This window comes from Manis javanica, chromosome 4, assembly GCF_040802235.1.
Source record: "Manis javanica isolate MJ-LG chromosome 4, MJ_LKY, whole genome shotgun sequence".
NCBI lineage: Eukaryota > Metazoa > Chordata > Mammalia > Pholidota > Manidae > Manis > Manis javanica.
This window is the reverse complement of record NC_133159.1, coordinates 161,667,558-161,679,259: the sequence shown is the minus strand read 5'-3', so window position 1 is coordinate 161,679,259 and position 11,702 is coordinate 161,667,558. Positions and strand designations below refer to the sequence as shown.

Here is an 11,702-nt window from a genome sequence, read left to right as displayed (position 1 = left end):
TTAGTATATTCGTACATGGAATTGTCTGGCCTTAAAAAGAAATTAATACATGCTACAACACAAATGGATCTTAAAAGCATCATGCTAAGTGAAAGAGGTCAGACATGAAATTTGCATGCTGCTGTGATTCCATTCATACGAAATGTCTAGAATTGGCAAATCTGTGAGACAGAATGCAGATGTGTGATTGCCCAGGGTGAGCTGGGTTGGACTGAAATGGAGGTGACTTCTTTATGGAGTGACCAAAAATATTCTAAAATCAGATTTATGGTGATAGTTCTCTGAATATGCAAAGAACCATGGATTTGTACCCGTTACATGTGTGAATTGTATGGTGTGAGAATTATATCTCAATAAAGTCGTTACAGATTTTTAAAAAGCTTTTATAAATTTTTCTCAAAACCAAAACCAAAACCCCTAAGCCTTTGGTCTATCTGTGGTGCAAAAATACTGACCAGGCAGCAGAAGGTGCATTTTCTGAACAGATCTGTTTTCCTAGGGCAATGATACAGTTGCACAGTATATGTATGTGTGTGTATCATCCCCAAGCCTACCTCTCAAAACTGATACACTGCTAGAACAACCTATCAAATTATGGTATAACATGACACAGACCTTGGTTTAAAACTGTCATTGGTCACTTAAACTTTCTTCCATCTTGGGGATTCACAAGACATTTCTAAACCAAACACCTCTGTAACCTGGGGAGCAGATCAGCGATCAAAGTGTGGTACTATTACAGCTGATCACAGGAGTGTGATCAGCTTCACCCAATCACAGATTCTAAGCCTTCAGGGTTGTCCATTTCTAGATTTTGCTTTTGCCAATGAAAGGCAGCAATCCTGTTTTTTTTGTGGAGTCTCTGATCTAAACAGTCTTCCAGTGCCTCTTTATTTTCCACCCCTGTATATGGATCTGTACCAGAAGTTCTTTGTGATAACTCTGTCTTCTCACTGTGTCTCAATTGTAGAAATAGAAAGTTACTGTCTGACCCAGATGGCCTGAGTGTGGCTTTTAAACTATTTTTTGAAAGAAGGAAAAGAAAGAGCTAAAGTTGTTTTATTCAGTGCTTTTAAACTAACATGGTTATGGCTGTTGTAACAGTTATTCTATGAAATTTCCTTTGAAATATGGTATCTTCATACTTAGGAACTAATACTAGCCCACTGGGAGGATAACTCTAAGTTTTATAATGTCCTTTGGCCACAAGAAATCAAATTCTCCCTGATTTGAGTGATGAGTCATATCTGGTATCTGAAGGGTGGTCTGAAACAGCCAGCAGTCTCCTGGTGTCCATAGGTATGGGTGTGAGGTGGGTACTGGGCAGAGCGTGGCCTCTGGAATCAGACTGCCTGGTTCCTAAACTGGCTTCACCGTTCTGGGCCAGATACCTAACTCCTCTGTGCCTGTTCATATATAATGTGAGGGTAAAATATGGCAACCATCTCACAGAGATGTGGAACGATTAAGTAAATTAGTTGTATAAATAAGTAAAATGCATAGAACAGAGCCTGGCATATAGTAAACACTCAATAAGTTTTATCTGTTATTATGTGTCCTTATCAACCTCATTAACTGTTGGGTCAAGAGCACTGTTTATCTTCTCCAGAATCCTATTGCAAGGAACCTGGACTTGGTCCCTGAGAGCAAATAAATCATCAAGGACGGGGGCCCTGCCTGTGCAGTGAGGTTCAATTCAGACAGAACAAGACCATTTCCCTTCTTCTCTGAGGGGTCTGGTGCTCCCCTGAGTAGGAGGCCTCAGATTTTCCTGAATATATGCATTCCAAGTTTCTGAACAAGTGAGCACATCTCACCTTCAGTAGAATCCAGGGTTATGTCGATAAGTCAAGGCCTTTGGAGGGGGAACCCTGTACCCAGGATGAAATAAATCATTCAGCAGAGAAACCTGCAAGAGCTCCCTTGAACTTTGCTTGGTGCTATGACTTGTCCTGTTTGGACTTTCTTTAACTATAACCCAAAATCTTGCTGGCACTGGGTTACTGGATTCCAGAGTCTGATGTCTTGTTCAGCTGCTACGACTTCTATTCCCTGATGGCTTAGTTTGGTAATGACCCTGCCTATCTGCCCTCAAATTGCAGTTTGATCCCATGTAGCAACTTGTGCTGAATGCGATCTGGTAACTAATGTTTAACCTTGGCCAATATACTGTGCCTATGTTAATGTGCTCAACTCTACCTGTGCCCCTGTGGACACCTTATAAGTCTCCCCAGCCCTATTGGGACCCCTGGCTAACCCAAGATAAGCACCTTCTCTCTCCAAAGGAAAAACATAGGTACACAGAAACTAAATGATTTGTTTAGGGAAATAGAGAAAGACCTAGAAATTTAGCTGAGCCAGAATTAGAACCTTCAGATCACATGGCATCTGAAATACAGTATCCATAAGACTTCATTCTTACATAAAATGTGTTTTAATAAAATACTGCACATATATATATTTTTCTTTTTAAAGATATTATGGCCAGGATGCTTGGTGTGAATAATAATATATGGTGAACTATATAGTTAGTAGCAAAAACAAGGACTTTCAAATAAATAGGCTTAAACATTTTCTTTTTAGGACATGTTCTACAAATCAGTGGAGACTGAAGAACAGGCAAGGAGGAGTTGGCTCTTCCTCTGAGAATGTGCTCTTGGTTGGCTTGGGATAGAGAAAGGAGTCATATTTACCCCTGAGGCATCAAAAGCAACACTGGAGTGACCTTCTGGAGCAAGGAATCCTTGCCTCTCCTTGCCCTCTCCTTGCCTTTTTGCCCAAGATTTCAGAGCTTAACTGAAACATACAAAAGTGCAGATTTGCCTTTAGGCATCTGGAGCCAGTGGAAAATTCTAGGGAAAGCAGAGCTAGACTAATAAGGAGGAAGATCATGTGTGGTAGAGGGAAGCTGACTATCCCGCATGTTCTCGCCTTGTACCAGCGTAGGTCACTGCAGCCATTCGAAATCCTAGTAAATACAGTGACTACAGATACATAATAGAAATATATAAGAAGCAGAATTATCCCACTAACCGCTTATTAATTATACGTTAGGCTGGTGCTCCACTATTGAGAGTCCCTTAAAGATTCAAATATAATCAAAGCCATTTAGATATTGTTTAACATAATTTGCATGGCATGCAAAATATAAAAGATCATCCTTAATCTGTATCTTTCTTTCCCTATCAAATCCATTGCTCCTTTCTTCTTTTTCAGGGTGGGGGTGGGGTAAGGATGAGTACCGGTAGAAAATTCTCAGTTGGGACCCCCAGCCTGGGATTATGAGGTGGCCCTGCCTGGAAGTCTTGCTTTTGCATATCTGACAAATGAACAAGTAAGTCTTCAGGGAAAAACCCAAGAACAGCCAAGTTCTAACAGACAAAGCTTTCTCATACAGCCTTACTAGCTTTTCAAAAGACATTACCCCATCAAATTAGAATTGCAAAGGAGAAGTGGTTGGCCTGGGCTGACTCTAGCACCTCTGGCCCCAAATGGGCCGGCAAAAGACCTTAGCCACCCTCCCTCCTTGCCACAGTCAGTAACTTTAAATACTGAAGACTCCACATCTGTTACAAAGACTTCTTGTTTGGCTGGCCCAGGACCCGGCAGAGGCAATAGGGGATGAGACAGACAGATGCCAGGGGTACTGCTGCGCTCTTGCAGAAAGACAGGATGTAGAAGATCAGCTCGATTTGGGATGGGGGTTTCAAAGAGTCAAAGAGGTGCAGGAGGACGAGGGAGGCCACGATGCAGCTGAGGCGGAAGGGGAGCCACTTTCTAAGCTTGCCCTTGCAGCTCTCCCTGTACATGCTGGAGTTGAGAGCCAGTCCCAGGCCAAAGAGCGTCCCTAGGTTCCTGAGGAGGCTGGCAAAAGGCGTGGTGTCAATATGGACCCATTCTGGCCGCTCACACCACCTCTTGGCTTTCTCTATTGTCCACAGGAGGTCTACACCCAGCACCTTTAGCAGCAGGTAAAATCCAATGGCAAAACTGAACAGGAAGAAGGTGACAAGAAAATATTTCTTGAGGCTGGCTTTGTAGATGCTCTGGATGTGGTGGAAAGTTTCAGCAACAGCAATGCCTGAGAGGAAGAGAGAATGACTGTGAGATGTAGAGAAGGCTCCGGACCTTCAGCCACAGGTGGGTTTGGAGTGACATGTCAACCATGCTGCCATTGTGGAATTAAATCACAGACACTAGATTCGAAGGTCATCTGGTTTATTCCCATATGTGACCCCAGCATGTCCTCACCCATAGACTCTTTCAGACAGAAGGGTGTTACACACATCCTCCCACTGCATGCGTGGCTCCTGTCAGCGATCCCCATGTCTCCACCTGCGTTCCCTCGGGGGTGGAGAGCTCACTCCTACTCCGGCAGCCCATTTCATCTTTGAATGGATTTGATCATTAAAAAATTTGTCCTTCCAGCCCTAACATTCTGTGCTGAGCTGAAATCTGTCCCCCTCTAATGCCACCTACTGGTTCTTTCCCAAGGAGTTAGGTTGTCAATCGACAACCTCTTTAACACATTTGAAGATAGTCATTCTCCTCTCTAACCTCAATGTTCCCACGTCTTTCATGTGGCATAGCTTCCAGGCTTTTCCTCAAACATGGACCTCAGGACCGAGTGCTGGGTCACTTTTCTGGTGGCCATGAAACCGTTATCTCCCGTGTTCCCAATACTCTTCTTGGGATGCTGCTGTGCTCTGTTCTTACAGGCCTCCAGGAAAAACATTCTATGATTTCCCCAACATCTTGTATTATTCTGGCATCCCCCCCAGAGTCAAGAAATTTTTATACTTAAGTCTTGTCTGCCCCTTATTAACTGGATCTAAGAAAATACAAGTATTCAAAACTCTGAACCTATTAAAAAAGACCAACGAACTGTATCTGTTAGGTTTGCAAATGAATTTATTTAAAGTGTTTTCCTAGGCTACTATGTTAATGTGTTAAATTTGGTAGATTCTCTTAAAACTAAACTAAGGGCCCCTTCCAATTAAAGATCAGTAAGAAATAAAGATGATAAAAAGCTTGGAGATGTCAAGCTAATTCATTTGGGTGCATGATGCATTGCAATTTTTCTGGAACATATTTAATTATGTGTAGATCTGGGCACGCCTGTAGTCATTAATCATTTCAAATTGCCCACCCTTGACTTTCAGCCCACTGGAATGTTAACAGCCTTGATTATGCACAGACCATGGTGAGAATGCTAGGATTTTGTCCTGATTAGGGAAAAATGGGAAAGGCGAGGGGAGGGGAGGGGGAAGCCAGGGCAGCTGATACCTGATAAGACTCCAGCAACAACCTGATGGGGAAAATGAGCAGCCAGGTAGATTCGGGACAGACAGACGTTCAGCTGCACTGCCCAGAATCCCAACCACAGGATGACGTTCAAGCACCTGCAACGGAAGAGGCAGCCGTCCAGAACCCGGACACAGATCGTTGAGCAAAGAGAACGGCCCTGGCAGGAATGTGCAAGCCTGGCAAACTTAGGTGCTGCCAGAGGAATTTTTGTAAATTGAAACCTTTACTCAAAAGCTCAAAGATGCCTGTGGCACGTGGCGAGCCCTTACACATGTGAATCTTAACCTCCCTGTTTTATGTGTTTGATAATTAGGATTTGTACAGTGGCGGTAATTCCACTGTGAATTCCCAGAATTCCCAGAAAACCCAGTAGGAATGTCTTATATTTCTCTGTGATTTTAACCTGAATGGGGCAACTCTATGACTGGCAGAGAGTGGGTTTTTCTTTAAACCCTGCTACCACCTCACTACCTGACTTTGAGAAGCCCCTTTACCGTTAGGCCTTGTTTCCTTATCTGTAAAATTAGGGGTTGCTCTTGTGGGTCCCTTCCAGCCCTAACATCTGTGACTCTCACGTTCATCCACAGCAGAAATGCCACACTCTTATCAGTACCAACGCCAGGTGTCGGGTGAGTGAGGGGAATGTGAGGAAGAGCAAGTGGTATGTCAGCTGCACAGGGAGCCACCTCCTGTCCTCCCAGCCACACCCTGGTACTGAGTTCTTACCGAAATCTGTAGGTCAGCCTTTTCTTTCCGTGGAAGATAGAGAGGGTGGATGTGACCATCACATAGTATACACCAGCTGTACCCATAGCATGGCCAGAGGGACTCCCTAATGGGCAGGAAAGAGATGAATGAATGGACTAAAGGTGAAAAGTCTCCACCTGGAAAACTGCAAAGGGGAGTCATTCATTCATCCAACCCTCCATCCACCCATCTGTCTCTCTCTCCATCTATCCGACCGTCCATCCATCCATCCACCCATCCAGCCAGCCATTCATTTATCCTGTAGTCATTTACTTAACAAATATCTGCTGTGCTCCTGCCAGATGCCCAGCACTAGGCTCTGGGCGTACAGTGGCAAGTAAAACCAGAGAAGGCCCTAGCTCATGGAGCTGTGCACAGTGCAGAGGTCACACACAGAACCGGCACACTGAGTGCACGACCGCACAGCCATCTGCCCTCTGCTCCCTCTCTCCCACGCTCTCCCCCCTCGCTCTGCTCTGGCCATGCCGGCCTCATCCCTGTCTCTTAAACACGCTCCTGTCTCAAGTTTTTGCATTGTTAGTCTTTCTGTCCAGACAACTCTTCCTCTAGAAATTTAACTTCTAATTAAATTTAGATATAATAACTGGCTAATTCTCTTGCCTCCTTCAAGCTTTTGCTCAAATCTTGCCTCCTCCATGAGTCCTACTCTGACCACCCTGTTTAATATGGCAACATTACATTCCTGACCATCCTATTTAATACTACAGCAATGCATTCCCGATCCCGCTACCCTGAGAGAGAGGGTCCTGAGATGGGCCACCCAGACCCCCTTCTGAACTGAAGGACTTACTTTCCCAGCTGTTGGGAGAGTGCTCACAGATGGCCTCTGCTCTCAGCTTTCTCCGGGCATTGCTCTGGGCTGAAGACAGCCATCTTGATCGGGGCTACCCTCTCCCTGCCATGTGGCCTGCACCCAGTCACTGGTCTATATTGGGGTATAAGGGCTTGGTCCCCTTGGCCCAATTCAGGGCAGCTCTGAAGGGCCATCCCCAACTTCAGAGCCATCTGTGGGGTTGGCTGAGACTGAATTGCAGCTAGACTTCGCCTTCTGCACAGCTGGCTTCTCTCTCCCTTACGTAAGTGTTCTCCCGCGTGCTAACCTCCATCGGAGTCTGCTTTCCAGGCAACCACATTGCTTGCCTTCTTCTCTTTCTCCTCCCTCTTCCTCCTCCTAATATTGCTCTTCTTCTAAATTATCTAAATTATCATCTTCCAATATCTTATATATTTTACTTGTGTATTATGACTTTGCATATCACACCCCCCCACTCAAATTTCAACTCCACAGGGTGGGGCTGTTTGTCCCCTGACCACTGAGGTATTCCAAGTATCCAGGACAGTGTGTGGTGCAGAGTATGTGTTTGAGAAGTAGCATTTGAATGAATGAATATGCTCTGAAGGGAACAAAAGCATTTATGAGAACAAATAACTACATCTGTGCCCTAGTTCGGGAGTCAGGGAAGTAGGGTCCCTGAGGAAGGGATGCTAGCAAGAAGCGCTAAGGGCAAGCGAAGGGGGATATTCCCAATACCTACTGGAAAATGAAATCCATCATTTGATTGAAGGATACCTATCTGGCTGTAACTAGTAAAATACAGGCAGGGTGCGGGACTGGACAGTGAGGTCAGGAGGACACATTTACTGGCCAAGCCTCAGAGAAGGACAGCCAAGGGTTTCACTGCCTTCCCTCCCATGGACAAAGGGCCATACCACAGTTACTCTCATGAGCCCTTGGTCCGTGATGGTGCCCTTGCCTCTCTGGACTAGCAGTTTAGTTCTGGCACATTAGACAGATTTCCAAAGTTAGCAGTAATGCTATTCAGGAAGGCCCTCTTGAAGTGAATTAAAATGGAGCTGTACAGAAGACCGTGGCAAAGCTTGAACACAGTGGCTCTTCTCACATCCCCTTGAGGCAGTGTCATCTAAAGCAGCTGTTAATAGGCGTCTACAAAGAGGGAGGTCCTGCCAGCATCTGTGCCCAGGGCGGGGACTCTCACCTGGTCCAGTCTCACAGGTCGGGGGGAACTGCCTGATCAGTGGTGCGGGGCTGTTGGTGTAGTAGTCGGTGTCCATGACCCACCAGTATGGCCTCTGTCCAAAGAGAATCCTATAGAAAATCAGACCAGGCTCTGGAGTTACTTTTGCCTGAAGCCCTCACCTTCAAGAAGAGAAAGTAGCTGAGGAGAAGGCCCGTGTGGTCCTGAACAGAAAACTGGTTACGCTGGCTGCCTTCAAGGAGAGGAACTGGGTGACTGGGGAGAGGTGAAGAGGGAGACTTTTCTGGTATATCCTTTAGATTACTTTTGAATTTGGAACTATTTGAATGTATTATTTATTCAAGCATAAATAAATAAATCCAAGATCCTAATATCCAAATTAATAGCAGAGATGTGACATTCGTTTTAAACCCCAAGAAAAATTTGACTTGGAAGGATGCATATGGAACTACAGTCTGCAACGTGGACTTGCATGTCTTACCACATCCTTCTTTCTTCCGGCCTTAGAGAGTCTTGTGTTTTCCCAGGTGCCAGAGCATACACTCCAGCCCCAAGGACAAGCGGCCCCAGGACACGTGGCCTCCAAGGCCATCAGAATCATCTCTGTAAGGGCATACATAGCATCAGGTGCTTGCTTTGTATACTCTCTGCTTTGAAACAGGATATCTCAGAGAACCAATTCCCCTTTAAAAGCACTACATACGTTTTTCATTGTGGAAACAGGTGTCAGAGGTCAGCCAAGGTGCCTCCTTTTCCTTGCGGTGGTGGAACAGTGATTTCTCACCAAAGTCATGGACAGCCACTAACTCTGACCTCTGCCAACTCAAAGAAAATCCATGGTTTTTAAATTGGGATGGGATATTTGGAATAATCCTTTATCATTTTTATTTTTTAAGGTCATGCTGTTGAATAAGGGGCATTACAGACAAAACTTAGTAGATTTTCAACACAAACTTCCAAATCCCATTAACATGCCTTGGGCTTCTGAGCCTGATAACAATGTTCTTTTCTATGCTACAGGGCTTTTATTATTTATGGCCAGAGAATATTAGAGCTAGAAGAGATCTTAAGAATTGCCTGACAGTGAACATAGATAGTTACAGGGATGGCAAAGGTCTTAGAGGGCAGCTGGTCCAACCTTTTCATTTTCTAGATGAGGAAATAGATGCCAAACCAGTAATGAGCCAGAATCATTACAATTGCTGGTACTGGCCAACAATTGTAAAATATTCAAGATTTTTGCAAGCCAGACCTATCAGTCCTTTGAAAGTAGCCATGATGGGAGTACATACACAGTAGAAATTGGCAATCGCTAACATCAGGGCTTTCCCTGATCACAGAGTCCGTTTATCTACACTGGATCTCTCCTGGCTGTTAAGAGCCTCACCTCTGAAGCCAGCCTGCCTGGGCTTACATGCTGCCCTGACATTACTCCCCACGCTGGTCTAGTAGCTTAATTCAATATCTTGTCCTTTCGTCTGTAAAATTGTAGTAACTGCCCTACAAAAAAGCACACAGCACATGGCCTGGCACACACTCAGTGTTCAATAGCTGTTCACCATAATTATTATTAAGGTCTCTGAGATAATCTAAGTTTAGATTGTGAAACAGAAACTCAGAGAGTTGCTATGACTTGCTCAGGACATACTGCTGGTGTTTAGCCGAACAAGAGCTGGAGCCCATTTCTCTGGATTACTTCACATCATCCCACACAACAGGGTTTAAATTATCTATGTTTTATTTTTTCATACATCATCTATCTTCTTTCAAATATCTATCTTTATTTACCTATTCTGTTTCAAAATAATAAAACTGTGTTTCTTTGCTTAGCCTATACTGCAGACTTCACTAACCCCAGCTGGTCTCCCATCCATAGGAAACAGTCTTTCCTGTATCCTCAACTCACTGACGTGGGTTTCTCTGTCTTCTCTCTTTATGTAGATAATCCAAAGGCAGGAGGAGAGTGACCTGTGGCTCCGAGAACAGCAATGGAGAAGGCAACTTCCAGTGGACAGACATGTCCAGAGAGAATGCCAGCCTCTTCCCTTGCCGATCTGGGCTCTGAATGGCTCTTACTCACCACTTAAAGACGAGATTGAGCCAGTCTCCAATCACAGCTACCCAGAGGAGTTTGATGCCCACAGCTTCTTGAAGATGGAACCAGATGGGGAAGAGGACATAGAAGGCATTCCTGAGATCTGCGATCATGGACACCAGGATGAACCAGTCCTGGGAGTCCTGGTAATTCACCTGAAGGTAGTGCGTTGACTGGATCCCAAAGGCATGGAGAGCATTCATTCCCTCCTCCATCCTTACCGCCTGGCCCCTGGGAAGCCTTCAGCTGAGCCCCTGCAGTTGTTTCAGACTTGGTGGTGATTGCTCTGCTATCAGCCTGCGCCTTGCTCCTGTTTTATACACCTGTATCCAGCTTGCAGGTCAACTCAGCCCTGATCTTTGGACCCAAAAACCACTTTTGTCTAAAATCTATTGATCAAAGGTGCATCACCAGAAGGTTGATGCAAACATGTTCAGGGTGATTTACGTAAAATAGAAAAATAGGCACACAAAAACAGCCTGATCCACCATGTACCCTGTGTGCCAATTATTAACTTTGGCATGCTGCATGACAGGACAAGGGGCTGCTCTCCTGGCTCTGAAACCCCGCCAGAGACACAGGACAGAGTCTAAATCTGCTGTGGTCCTTGCATAGATGCCTAATTTCCTAAGTCTGCAACTGCACTTATTTGGGGATGAATAAAAATCTTGGTGCTCTAGCTATTCAAGTTTTACCTTACTCATTTTAAAATATAGTAAGTTCTACTGTACTGGGGTCTGTCACCTTGATGAGGTTTTCTTAACTGCACTAGGATCTAGGAAATGCCTCTGGTTTGGGAAATGAAACTCTCTTCCCAGTATTGGTGCCACATCTCTTAGGTCCAGAAAATAATCATCTTTGAATGCACTGATTAATTCATTCAATGTCCTTAGAGTTAGGACCTTGGGGTTTTTAACATAAGCTTAAGTAATGGAATGAATGTATATTCATGCAAAAGCAATATGACGATATGTGGTTCTAACTGAAAGCATCAGCAAACTGGTGAGGGAGACATGAAAGGACCTCTGTATTTTGAGGTTCCTTTCATTTGTACTTGACACACACACGCACACACGTGCACATATGCATGCACAAGTAATCGTCAGGAAGTCAGTGCTATTCTATTATAGCCATGGATGTAGACAAGGAATGAATAAAAGTAACAAATGCCAATAGGAGACGCAAAGCTGCCTGCTCACCCGTACAAGCAGAAACCCTCCTGCAGCAGTGCAGAGACCAAAACCTCACACACTTGGGTCGCCTAGAAGTGGGGAGGGCTTGGTGGCTGAATCAGGGGATGAACTGATACATTGTCAAGGGTAAGAGCTAGTGGGAATAAAGCTTTTTAAAACCTGCTTGAATTTCTCACCATTAAGTCCATATTCCCTTGTAAGGAGCAGATGGGAGACAGGCAAAAGAAACTCAGAGCTAATGAGTCTGTAGCAAAGGCTGACGGCATTCCAAGCTGGAAATGATTAAATACCTTCCAGGAGGTATGAGTTGGAGTCTCATCCCCACCTGCCCTGGGCTCCCGC

The 11,702-nt window shown here is 44.8% G+C and overlaps 1 protein-coding gene across 2 annotated transcripts; it reads right to left on the bottom strand.

Moving 5' to 3' along the window:
* Window positions 1-2,415: 2,415 nt before the first annotated feature.
* G6PC1 (glucose-6-phosphatase catalytic subunit 1) lies at window positions 2,416-10,577 on the bottom strand. 2 transcript variants are annotated; one of them, XM_017656263.3, is made up of 5 exons: window positions 10,323-10,577; window positions 8,073-8,182; window positions 6,034-6,139; window positions 5,287-5,402; window positions 2,416-4,081 (listed from the first exon to the last, which is right to left on the bottom strand). In XM_017656263.3, exons 1-5 carry the CDS (start codon window positions 10,364-10,366, stop codon window positions 3,570-3,572), a joined length of 888 nt encoding a protein of 295 aa, XP_017511752.3. In that variant the 5' UTR covers window positions 10,367-10,577; the 3' UTR covers window positions 2,416-3,569. The 2 variants fall into 2 exon arrangements, with proteins under 2 accessions (XP_017511752.3, XP_017511751.3); XM_017656262.3 differs by having other exon boundaries at window positions 10,153-10,568.
* Between the last annotated feature and the right edge of the window lie 1,125 nt (window positions 10,578-11,702).

What these genes read in the sequence shown, in the direction of transcription:
- G6PC1 (XM_017656262.3), bottom strand. Translation starts at nt 10,382, where the DNA reads ATGGAGGAGGGAATGAATGCTCTCCATGCCTTTGGGATCCAGTCAACG. An exon ending in AGGCTGACCTACAGATTTCG is followed by an intron (nt 5,403 to 6,033) that starts GTAAGAACTCAG and finishes CTTCCGTTGCAG; the next exon opens with GTGCTTGAACGTCATCCTGT. An exon ending in TGTTGCTGGAGTCTTATCAG is followed by an intron (nt 4,082 to 5,286) that starts GTATCAGCTGCC and finishes TCTTCCTCTCAG; the next exon opens with GCATTGCTGTTGCTGAAACT.